This window comes from Oncorhynchus clarkii, chromosome 31, assembly GCF_045791955.1.
Source record: "Oncorhynchus clarkii lewisi isolate Uvic-CL-2024 chromosome 31, UVic_Ocla_1.0, whole genome shotgun sequence".
Taxonomy (NCBI): domain Eukaryota; kingdom Metazoa; phylum Chordata; class Actinopteri; order Salmoniformes; family Salmonidae; genus Oncorhynchus; species Oncorhynchus clarkii.
Window position 1 is genome coordinate 9,193,774 of NC_092177.1, and position 11,972 is coordinate 9,205,745.

General features: G+C 42.4%; 2 protein-coding genes across 10 annotated transcripts; one reads left to right on the top strand and one right to left on the bottom strand.

Moving 5' to 3' along the window:
• Positions 1 to 243: 243 nt before the first annotated feature.
• Positions 244 to 5,516, top strand: LOC139390510 (NudC domain containing 2). Its single transcript, XM_071137655.1, has 4 exons — positions 244 to 692; positions 4,254 to 4,302; positions 4,457 to 4,608; positions 4,783 to 5,516. Exons 1-4 carry the CDS (start codon positions 504 to 506, stop codon positions 4,864 to 4,866), a joined length of 474 nt encoding a protein of 157 aa, XP_070993756.1. The 5' UTR covers positions 244 to 503; the 3' UTR covers positions 4,867 to 5,516.
• Positions 5,517 to 5,560: 44 nt separating this feature from the next.
• Positions 5,561 to 11,609, bottom strand: LOC139390508 (cyclin-G1-like). Of its 9 annotated transcripts, none has more exons than XR_011629516.1 (8): positions 11,390 to 11,606; positions 9,439 to 9,702; positions 8,919 to 9,172; positions 8,345 to 8,423; positions 7,858 to 7,968; positions 6,617 to 7,168; positions 6,049 to 6,536; positions 5,561 to 6,004 (listed from the first exon to the last, which is right to left on the bottom strand). XR_011629516.1 is itself a non-coding variant. In XM_071137653.1 (6 exons), the coding sequence occupies exons 2-6, from the start codon at positions 9,700 to 9,702 to the stop codon at positions 6,977 to 6,979; spliced, it is 900 nt and encodes a 299-aa protein (XP_070993754.1). In that variant the 5' UTR covers positions 11,390 to 11,555; the 3' UTR covers positions 5,561 to 6,976. The 9 variants fall into 9 exon arrangements, 1 of the variants encoding a protein (XP_070993754.1); XR_011629517.1 differs by having other exon boundaries at positions 6,071 to 6,536; positions 11,390 to 11,600; XR_011629521.1 differs by having other exon boundaries at positions 6,093 to 6,536; positions 11,390 to 11,555.
• Positions 11,610 to 11,972: the final 363 nt, after the last annotated feature.

Sequence of the window (11,972 nt, forward strand, 5' to 3'; positions counted from 1 at the left end):
CCCATGTTTAGACTGGGACACTTGTTAGGAAAAGAGAGTGATGACAGAATAGATGGAGAAATGTAAACATTTGAACTGTTATTGTATACTTGGGGAACTATACTCTTCCAGTTGTTAAAATGTATAATCTACGATGGAATTTCAAGGCTATGTGTGTTATTTTTAGATCAAGATTCTTGACCCCTTGACCATTGCGCGTCTAAACAGCAGGTGGCGCTCTCTGTTCCTTTTGGCGGTTCAGCCACCGGAAACTCAACTAGCGAGGAAGTAACTCCAGGATGTTTCTGGAAGAACTAACTGACTGGCGTAAACACTGTCCTATACAATTTTGGTCATATTTTCTAGACAGCTTATGCGTATAAGTATATGTTTTGGAATGGTTACATATCGTTATGTCTGTACAAGTTAGGACCTGAACATCGTTTGAGAGAATAAACAACATTTAGCTAGCCGGTTAGCTAAGTATCAGATCAGGAGGCGTGAGAGGGTCGCTAGCCAGCAGCATGTCGGTCCACTTCGAGGAGAGAAGCGGCGTTATCCCGTGTAAAACACCATGGGGAAACTGGTCCCAAACCATGGAGGAGGTATTTATTGAAGTGAATGTACCACATGGGACGTCTGGCAAAGAAGTCAAATGTAACCTGGGATCCAAACAGATAGAACTACACGTCAAAGGACAACAAGTCTTCAAGGTAGGCTTCACAACAAACACATTTCAAAGTAAGGTAGTGAATGTTATTAAGGGTTAGCTACATGAACAAAATCAGACCATTCTGGAATGAAAATGGATGCCCCCCCCCCTTTAGCAAAAATATATTTAACCTAAACCCACCCTGAACGTTTGCAGAGAAAAAAAACAAGTGACCCTCCTTTACCCCAAATAATAATCAAAACAAAGGGGATAGCAGAGAACATGTCTACTGTTTAACCTCACTTCTTGGACGGAGATCTCCAAAGCCTTAGATATGCAGTTTTATAAAGTGTTCTTAGTCGTAAGCATTACATGGCGACGCGTGAATCTGGATGGCACACAGGCCTGCGGGCCAGAAGGTTATGGATTCGCAGACCACGATGGACAAGAGTAGGGGTGGAAAGATCTCCTTTTATAGTAAAAGCATTGCATGATTCTATCATGTTTTCAGGTCCGAGGAAAAATACCTTTTCATAAAAAAGAGTCATTTTAGAATAATATTTTTTAATACCACACAAATTACTGAAATTCCAGGCTAAGACTGGGCAGAGAGATAGGCCTAATTTCTTATCATATTTCTCCAATGCCAAATCAGTGTTTCTTGTTTGCAACGAAACTGTCCCTGTTTGCAAATAATTAAGTCTGAGATGTCATTAGGAATCTGAGCATGGTACTTATAAAAGTTAGGCCTACCTTTCCTACCCAGACAGAGGCCTACCAATGCAGAAAACTGTAAGCTTTAACTGCTGGCTACTCTTCCATATCTTATCCCAACGAGAGAAGGTCACCAGTGTTTCCTTAAAAGTTGTCAGGGTTTAAACATCCTATTTTACCGAAAGTTAATAGCTTAATCAATTTGATTACTTCCCAAGCAAAGTCTATTTTTTTTGTCTCCTCTGCTAAAGGTTGTAGCTCCACCTCTAAACATCAAAGAAAGGAACCCATATGCATCATGGTAACTTCTTCACGTGTATTTTAAAGCTTGTTTCTAGAATAAAACATTGCCGAACAAAACGCTGTTATACAGTAGATCACTTTATATAATCAGATCCGTTTTTATTTTCTTCAAAACCTTAAACTAACACGGGGTGGGTCTGGGCTTTTTGCCCTTTTCTTTAATTAAAGGTAGGCCTATGGCATACCCCCTCAATTCAAGTCTTGGTTTTAACTTACCCTACCTCCATGTCAGTGACAGACTGTTATTTTAAAGAGTGCATGGTGGGTGAAGGAATTGACAGACAAATCTATGGATATAGCAGCCTAATTCTGTCAAACAGGTAGGCCTACCTCTTAATTCTTAAATAGGAAGAAATAGGCTCCAACACAAAGCCCTCTTATTAGTAAAGTCTAATTAAAATGAAGATGTTGAAATTAATTATGCTTATTTTAATTGAACTTTTAGCACCATGAGCTGTCGATTTTGAGTTAATTGTGCCGTTGCTGCTTCAAGTTTCAGCACTGGAATGTCTTATTGTGAAGTCAATAACTCTGATAAATACATCAGGGGTAAGAAACATCTTGTTTTTAATCAATTATAGTAGTAGCAAGCTATTGAAGTTGATCTCCCTCTTCTTCATGCCCTCTGTCTCAAACCGAACAGAACATCAGCTAGTCCACAGGCAAGCTATTGAAGTTGATCTCCCTCTTCTTCATGCCCTCTGTCTCAAACAGAACAGAACATCAGCTAGTCCACAGGCAAGCTATTGAAGTTGATCTCCCTCTTCTTCATGCCCTCTGTCTCAAACAGAACATCAGCTAGTCCACAGGCAAGCTATTGAAGTTGATCTCCCTCTTCTTCATGCCCTCTGTCTCAAACCGAACAGAACATCAGCTAGTCCACAGGCAAGCTATTGAAGTTGATCTCCCTCTTCTTCATGCCCTCTGTCTCAAACCGAACAGAACATCAGCTAGTCCACAGGCAAGCTATTGAAGTTGATCTCCCTCTTCTTCATGCCCTCTGTCTCAAACCGAACATCAGCTAGTCCACAGGCAAGCTATTGAAGTTGATCTCCCTCTTCTTCATGCCCTCTGTCTCAAAACGAACAGAACATCAGCTAGTCCACAGGCAAGCTATTGAAGTTGATCTCCCTCTTCTTCATGCCCTCTGTCTCAAAACGAACAGAACATCAGCTAGTCCACAGGCAAGCTATTGAAGTTGATCTCCCTCTTCTTCATGCCCTCTGTCTCAAAACGAACAGAACATCAGCTAGTCCACAGGCAAGCTATTGAAGTTGATCTCCCTCTTCTTCATGCCCTCTGTCTCAAAACGAACAGAACATCAGCTAGTCCACAGGCAAGCTATTGAAGTTGATCTCCCTCTTCTTCATGCCCTCTGTCTCAAAACGAACAGAACATCAGCTAGTCCACAGGCAAGCTATTGAAGTTGATCTCCCTCTTCTTCATGCCCTCTGTCTCAAAACGAACAGAACATCAGCTAGTCCACAGGCAAGCTATTGAAGTTGATCTCCCTCTTCTTCATGCCCTCTGTCTCAAACCGAACAGAACATCAGCTAGTCCACAGGCAAGCTATTGAAGTTGATCTCCCTCTTCTTCATGCCCTCTGTCTCAAACCGAACAGAACATCAGCTAGTCCACAGGCAAGCTATTGAAGTTGATCTCCCTCTTCTTCATGCCCTCTGTCTCAAACCGAACAGAACATCAGCTAGTCCACAAGCAAGATTATTTTCAGAAGAAGCCTTTTCCCTGAACAGCCATTGGTTAGGCAGCACACAATAAAACGTTTTTGATCAGCAAGAGCTGAGCAGGTAGGGATTCATGGTTGGAGTATCCATTGCCGTGTGTCATGCAGCCTAGTTTATTTAACACCATCCCAGCAGCTATCTTAGAAATATAACTTTGGTCTGTGCTTCTCTGAGCGTGCACTTCGTAGCCAATAGCAGCTATGGATCATTTGATTGAGACCACACTAAATAGCCTATAGGCACACTGATTTTCCGCTGGGCGTGCAATATCAAGAGATGAGGGGCGGCATCGGACACATCAATATGCAGCCTAATAAGCAACTCATTCTAAAACATTGACATTTCATAAATTACATGACCCTCCCCTGGACTAGATGATTAAAAAAATACTTAAAGCCTCTCCTTGACTGCAATTGGAAAAAGCATGACCCTCCCCCATGCAATCAAATGTGTACATGCTGAGGCCAAACTCATCTAGTTTTACCTGCATAGGTGACTCCCAGATAATTACCACGACATGTATTTTCCCAAGTACACATTATTCAATATAGCTACATCTTTATATGCATGTTACAACATAGTTATCTACAGAATGGTTTCTTGGTGAAGGTGCTTCTCTCTGATTCAGGTCAGCCTAACGTAGCAGGTGTTACCACGGGAAACAGAAGTTAGGTTGAAAATACTGTATCCCTGAGAAACTGTTTTCTGGCAAACCCGTATATGCTAGATTCAGGTGAATGTGTAGTCATGTGATTGTAAACTGCAAGCTTATTGGTCCATTTTTAATTACCTGTTTGTTTGCTTTGATTGGTTGCAAGTAGGATTGTTTGCGCTTATAGTCATGTCTCTTGTACTTCCAGGGTAAATTATTTGGCATCACTGTTGCGGATGAAGGAACGTGGACATTAGGTGGGTTTCTACTAATTCAAATCAACACAATGGTTGAATGTAAACCGTGCATCATAAATCAGTTTTTCACTCCCCATCCCGTGGAGAAGTCATTAGCAGATATTGGTTGAAAATAAAGCCTAAGCGAGCCTAAGCTCCACACCGTCTTTTCCAGAGGACAAGTGTCTGATTCGTATCGTGCTGATGAAGACGAACAGGGAGGCAGGTAACTGCTGGTCCTCTCTGCTAGAGGGAGAGTACTGTGCTGATGCCTGGCTCCAGGACCAGATGCAGAGGAAACTAACTCTGGAGAGGTTCCAGAGAGAGGTGAGTCATACGAGACAGTCCCACACAGAGCCTAAAACACTTGACTACACTTCTCAATGGCCTCCTTCCTTCATCCACATTAATCTGTAAAACATGGATGGAGGCATATTAACATGCAGGCTTTCTCTCTACATTAAATTAATGTTGCTGGGTCACTTCCCACTGTGTCAACAGAACCCTGGCTTTGACTTCAGTGGAGCAGAGATCTCTGGGAACTTTGCAGGTGGTGGTCCAGACTTCTCCAGCTTGCAGAAGTGACAGTTGTTAAACAGCAAAGGGGACCCACCCCACTGTACACTATGTCCGAGACTGTCAAATGGACACTGTTGAGGCTTGCTAAGGCCTTGGGTGTGATGAGATTGTGCTGTGTTTATAACCAAGTGGGAAGGTGGTATTTACCACATACGACTGGGGAAAATCCGTTTGAAGGCCCCGCCAACTGGTAATTACTGGTGGGAAAGTACTTGTTATTTAATATATCGGCTATCATCCCTGAGCACCGACTCGTGCTCGATGCTGACCTCTCAGCAGTTAAATCTAAATGTTTTTGAACACTTGTTTACCTGCATGGTGTTTCTCAACCATTCAAAGCATATGAATGCAGCCAACTGATATTTTCAACTTCACAACTGTAATTACCACCTTCCCGCTTTGGTTATGAACTCAGTGCAGGATGAGCAGTTGCCTTTGGGCAAAGATCAGACAATGATTAGAATATTCTATAATTTGAAACCATAAGCCATAACTGTAAACCCACATCCTGCCTTTTTTTTCAACCCTTGTATACATTTAGGATTGGCTTCTTTCTTTTTTTTATTCTGCCAAACCTTTCAGACTGCATTGCCACAATTCAGTTAAATAGCTGTCGGAAATTCTGCTGTGGCTTTATAATAAATGGCTGAAAAGTTGTTTTGATGGATGTGGTTTCAGAACATTTGACAGTGCAACCAAACAGCTTTTCAATATCGTTTTATTGAAAGGTGTAAACACATGGGTTGAACAGGTGGTGTAAATCCAATTTTAAGGAAAAGTTTTTAAATTCCAGAACATCAAATTCTTTAACGAACAACTTCATTTTTCAGATCAATTGTGGGGCCTATGGTCAAATGCAAATGGTCTAGCAAATGCAAATCACAAACTAACTTAATTTCCTATATCTACTGTGCTTACCTAAGTGACTTAAGAGTGCATTTTTCAAATGGTTGTTTTCTAAAGGCTAAGATTTTGCCACAAATCAAGGTAATTCAACATCGCATTATGTGATCGTTGTTAGTAACCGTTGTTAGTAATAGTTAACATTACATTAGAAGATATTGGTTGTGTCCAAAATGGCATCCTAGTGGGATACCATGTCATCCACAGCCAGTTTCAGCATGCTAACCTGCAAGCTAAAAACCTCGCCACGTCACCGAGTAAACCTCGCCACGTCACCGAGGAAACCTCGCCACGTCACCGAGGAAACCTCGCCACGTCACCGAGGAAACCTCGCCACGTCACCGAGGAAACCTCAAACGTCCTCCACAAGTACAAAAAAAACCCCATCAATATTTCAATAGTAAAAAAGGAAGCGGTCACCTTGGGTAGAGGAGTGTGCATTTAGGCCAGTTCATCAACCTAGGGTGGAAGTTAAGGGTTTTGGGTCCGATTTCTTGGTTCCATTGTTTTTGCATTTTCACAAAACCCTTCTCCCTCCTCTTCCACATAGTGGACTGAGGACCTAGGTGGTTCTATACTTCATTGCTTAAAACCAGCAACCACGATAGAATACTATGCAGAGTATTCATGTTGGTACTGATTCAGATAAGAACATACTGTATACACGCGTGCAAGCATTTCAACCAGGAAGGATTTAACCTTCGCTAGATGGCAGCGGATAAACCCACTCTTGACCGGGCATTACTCCCTTAGTGTGCCTTCTCAATGGCACCCTATTCCCTTCAAAGAACAAAATCAGCTCTTATCAAAAGTAGTGCACTATATAGGGAATAGGGTGCCATTTCAGATGCACACTTAGTCAATGAAGCAGATGTAGGCTAATAAATAGTGAGCTTATTCAAAAAGTACCATGAGAACAAAAACCAGGAGAAAGGGGGAAATAAGTTTGTTACAGGTTTTCCCCTTAAAGAACTGCATCATCCATAATGCAGTTCTGTAAGGGAAATGGGTTAGTGATGGAGGTAGGTGACCACGTAGCAACAGTAGAGTACAAGAAGTTGTAGTTTTTGGGGGGGCTTTTAGGCAATTTTTTTTCCTCCCCCATTTAAACTGAAAAACAAAATGTTTTTAGGGGAGAAGAGGTGGTAACCTACTTCTCCTTTTGCATCGGTGTACTCCTACTTTTGTATCAGTGGTCACCCAGCCCCAGGGTTCAGTAGGCGGACTCGGGGATTGTGGGCATATGGGCGATCTTGTAGTAGCTGTGTTTCAACATGCGTTGGGTTCTGCCAGAGAGGATCCAACGAAGCCTCTGGCTGTTGGGCCTGGACACCCTGGTGGTTGAATACTCAATCAGACACTTCATAACCAACTCTGTCACGATAACCAGGTCTCCTTCTCGGACCTGAGGAAATACGAAGAAACGGGGAGAGGAAAAACAGAATTATCATGCAGCACGTCCGAGCAGTAATTCATTTTAAAACCCTGTCAATCAGAGCGCTTTTGTTGGTCCGTCTCCCCCTTTCTGTATCATTAACAACCCAGAGAGGGTTCCCAATTCCAAAGGTGCTAAAATGGAACATGACCTACATTTGCCATGAACCCTCAACATTAGGTAATCCGTTGAGCAATAGTCCTTGGGGCTCCAACACACAGAGCTCCACACCTTATTCTCTGTAGCGACTGCAATACTTTTGACCAGGCCCATAGGGCTCCATTCGGGACACAGAACACCTTCCGATGCTGGGTTGTGTTCATTAGGCACCAAACAGGGTGGGAGGGGGGACCTTGGGCTAGTCCAATAAGAAACTTGTTTTATTTGAGCGTGTCTTCCCTCTCGTTTTCCATTTCAAACATTTACTGTTGTATGCCCTAATGAACAAAACCCTGTTACTACCCTGATACTACACATATTTAGTATCCTGTTACAACAGACATGTTTGGGGAGTGATGACACTGGGGTGGTAGCCTGAATCCCAGATCTTTTTGTAACCTCTTGCCAACAGCTATTCCCGATGTTTGGTGTGACAACAGAAGCAAGACAGTACAAACAGATCGGAGATTAGGCTAGCTGGCTAGACAGTAAACACTCACAGTGAGTTGCTGCTGTAGACACTGGAAGGTGTTGAACAGCTTGTCTATGTGCTCATGGTCATGCTGCTCCTGAAGCTCCAAGGCCAACAAGGACAGGGCAAGCAGAGAGGGCTGTGGAGCGAGAAAGAGGGGGAAGAAAGAAATGAGGTTAGTATGAAAACTAAATATTAAGAGTGATATTTTTATATATACATTTTACAGTCGGTTTGAAACTATTTTGAGTATGTCTTTCACCCTCAAAGCTCATCAACCCCTTTCCCAAGTGCCCAAAATAGGCCGAGATCCAATGTCACAACATGAACTAACCTACATATCCCAACTGCCCAAAATAGGCAGAGATCCAATGTCACAACATGAACTAGCCTACATGCCCCTTGCTCCTGTATTTTATAGTCAAGTTAAATTGGTTTTCCTTGACACATAGTATCGAGATATTCTGAATTAGACAAACACATTTGTTTTGACACTGAGAACTACAGTATCTTACCTTGACTTTGGAGAAAGTGAAAGAGCAATGGCAGGCTTTCAGCTGTGCTTCTAGTCTCTCAACGTTCATGATCTCCTTGCTATGGAGAGAGAATTTGTTTTAATAAATTAATGTTCAAGTTAGTTGTAGAGTAAGGCATAAGAGAAAGGGAAATTGTCATATGTAAATGACATGATGCACTGAACAAAAATATAAAACGCAACAGGGGTGGTGCTATACAGACCATGCCATAATACGGACTTAAACAATATTCCTAATTATGAAAAACATTAAATCACACTGTGGGTATCTCAAAATAGCCTGATATACAGTTATCTATCAGGGGTGTCAAACTCATTTAGCACCGGGGGCCACATTCGGTCTCCCACGAAGACTGGAGGGGCGCACTAAAATCAGGTGATTATTAGTGAACTGGACACAGTTAAACTATGAATGTAGATCCATTATCCTTTCTACCATTTGTCATTTTAAAGTATATTGAGTTAGTATCTTATTTTATTCAAAACACCCACAGGCCGAATGCCATATGTTTGACACCCTTGATATATACAGTATACCGTCCAAGTCATCGTACCCGTCATCTTCAAGCGTGTCCTGTATCCGGCTGTAAAACAGCCTGAGGAAGTAGAGGGCTGTGGGGGCTTTGACCTTCCAGTAGAGTTTCTGCAGAATGATCTTCTCCATCCTCATCATGTCAGACACAGTGAAGCGGTTCTGGCTGATCCGGATCAACTCGTTGGCCATGGGGACATTCTTCTTCTCCTCCGTGGTCTTCACAGCGATGTAGAAACAGGACAGGCCCACGCATGACAGGTGCTTCGGCTGGATCTGGGGATGGGAGAAAGGTTAAAGGTTATGTTTAAAATGAGAGTTCTTGAATGTCATTCATTTTAGGGGTAATCGTTTGAAATATTTTCACAGTGTAGAGCCTGTACAAGATTCTGATATTACAGAATAGACATGTGTGATTTTACAGTCTTGCACCAACAGTCATTTGTTTCCCTTCCCTTGCTTACTCAGCTAAAACCAAATGAATAAAACGACATAGATTGGAATCATTCCTAATCAAACCCTGTCTGATGTCCAGGCCTTACCTTCATTACAGCGAGGAAGCGGTCCAGCAGGTTGACGGCCAGGGAGAAGGTCTCTGCGCTGAAGCCAAAGAACCTGGTCAGAGACAGGAGGTCCTTCACCTCGTACTCCCTGAGCCGGGCGGTCATCCTCAGGCCGTTGTCATGGGCCGTCTCAATGATCCTCAGCCCGCTCAGCTTGGGCTGGTACCTGAACTCCTGGTCAGTCAAAGCTTTCAACTGCACAGCAAAGGCCAGAGCCCCTGGTCCAGTCACTGTGTGAAGCATCTATGGAGAGGAGAGAATGTAGTTATGCCACTATTAAAGTACATTATTAATTCAAGGGAATTGATTCATAAGAGGGGTGGGTATTCATTTGTGGAACGTTCCAACAGGAATCTGTTTCAAAAACTTGGTAAGGTACAAGGATGCCAACGAACAATGCATACAAAAGTAGCACAAACAATTCACCTAGCTAACTAGCTGCCGAATAGGCATCAACTCACCACGTAGCTTATTCGTAATGTCTGTCCATGGGCTACCAGAGTGAGGACAGACATTTTTCGGAATTAACGCGTTAAGTGAATAAACTTCGTATGCGTTGTTTGTTGACAACCTTGTTATTTACGAAGCTTTTCGAACAGATTCCTGTTGGAACCCACCCGAATAAGACCTTAAATATTAAGCTTTTTCCAGTTAGGACAGTGACCATTTCATTACGTCTATGTAAGAAGAGGGATAGTATTGATAATATTTCACATAAACCATGAGTAGCCTAGCCTACTTAAAACAAGTTTTGGGATGTTTTGGCAGTATGTGTCACAATGGTACTGGTATGTTGGAAACGTGTGAATATTTTGGGGAAGTTACTGCCCAAAGCTATAACTCCTAATATTGAGCCCATTAGGCTTTTAGGCTACCAGTGCCAGCCACTGGCTGCTGGTAAGCTGTGACTTTAAGAAACAAAACAAAGATAGAGCTCAAACTCTGCTCTTAGCGAAAATGTGTTGTGACTTGCCTTTCTAGCTAATACCCCATGTTAGAGTTGACATTTCCTCTTCCAATCATATCATGTGGAGACATCAAAAATAATGGAAAGTACCTACAAAATAAAGTATTTCTCAAATGTTGATTACTTGTCCTTGCCATTATAATTCACCTGATGATTAGACGTATGATGTGGGTTCCTGGATCGCCGGTTTACCTGGGAGGGGTTCCCTGGTTAAGATACGGTTCAAGTCCCCTGATCTAGCTGATTACAGTATATCGTCATGTCCTTCTCCCCGGTCACCATGAATATGTAACGAACTGGATCGAACTGGTCTGAAACCTACTATAGGGGGTGGCAACTTACTACATGGGACATGTCTGGACATGTTAGAAAAGTAGCTCGTCTATCACATACACCCGCCAAATGATATAAGTATCTCTCTGTGTAAACCGTTAGCAATCCAGTTGACATGAACAATAAACCAATACCATTTAAAATAGAACAACGACAAATCTTTACCCGTGTGAGATGTGAACAAATAAAAAGTGAAGGAGCCTGCGTCATTACGCAGCGAGGTCTGCGTGATGTGTCAGGACATGTTCCCTGCCCATAGAGACCAATGGAGGATCCGAAACACCGACGGTAGCGACTTAAACGCAGCTAATACTACAACAACGTATACATATTTCTGATCCAAACAACAAGTGTCTGCATTATCAATTGGATGTTATTGTTAAAATTGCATCTCCAACAGAGATTATTCACAAAACCGGCGCTTTTTCGAGTTGAAGGCACAGCAAATGGACAGTAGGCCATGGCAAAATAAACCGGTAACTCGTTAAGGCTACAACATCCAAAATAACTAAACGACCATGTAGGATATCGTTGAAACAATATGGCTACATAACGACACGGTTCACCATTGTAACTAGCGCCTGGAAATCAACGAGAAAGGTGTATAATGGTGAAAATGAGTGCTCTTACCTTGTATTTGATATGAGGAGCGTTGGTTGTTGCAGTGGAACGTATCCAAACGTATAAAAGACAATAGTTACAGGAACAGATTACAGTAGGTACTTTAAATAAGAAAGCATTCAGCTAATTTAATTTGACCTCCTATGCACACCCCTTACCCTTGGCGTAAGGCGAAAGAAAAGGGTTTTTCAGCCTTTAGTACTACTCCAAGACCATGCCCAAAAATAGCAAGGTCTAATTGGCCAGTGGTGAAACGACACACCCTACTTCTCCGTTTTCATTCGATAAAAACCCATCCATCAGCAAGAAAGTCACACCCTTCACAGTAGTGGGTGGGGTTATGTTGTCATATGGAGAGTAGAGGCAGGCCTTTGGAGAAAGAACGAGCCCCGGCACCTTGGAACGCACAGAGTTCCTTTCGAACTCACTGTCCTATCTCCAGGATATGTGTTAGGCCATATTGTGGACACGCTGAACAGTTTGTTGCACACGGTCTATTGTTGCACAATGTAAATGGCATCTATAGAACCATTAGGCATGTGCAGTGTGTCAAACTACTGTTATAAATTGAGTTTCCATAAATGTAGTGCAT

Bases quoted from the DNA above. Each gene is read 5' to 3' on its own strand.
- LOC139390508 (XM_071137653.1), bottom strand. From the start codon at position 9,702: ATGCTTCACACAGTGACTGGACCAGGGGCTCTGGCCTTTGCTGTGCAG. The intron at 9,173-9,438 runs GTAAGGCCTGGA...TCCCATCCCCAG, and splicing joins GCTTCCTCGCTGTAATGAAG to ATCCAGCCGAAGCACCTGTC. The intron at 7,969-8,344 runs GTAAGATACTGT...CTCGCTCCACAG, and splicing joins TCACTTTCTCCAAAGTCAAG to CCCTCTCTGCTTGCCCTGTC.
- LOC139390510 (XM_071137655.1), top strand. From the start codon at position 504: ATGTCGGTCCACTTCGAGGAGAGAAGCGGCGTTATCCCGTGTAAAACA. The intron at 693-4,253 runs GTAGGCTTCACA...TTGTACTTCCAG, and splicing joins AAGGACAACAAGTCTTCAAG to GGTAAATTATTTGGCATCAC. The intron at 4,609-4,782 runs GTGAGTCATACG...CTGTGTCAACAG, and splicing joins TGGAGAGGTTCCAGAGAGAG to AACCCTGGCTTTGACTTCAG.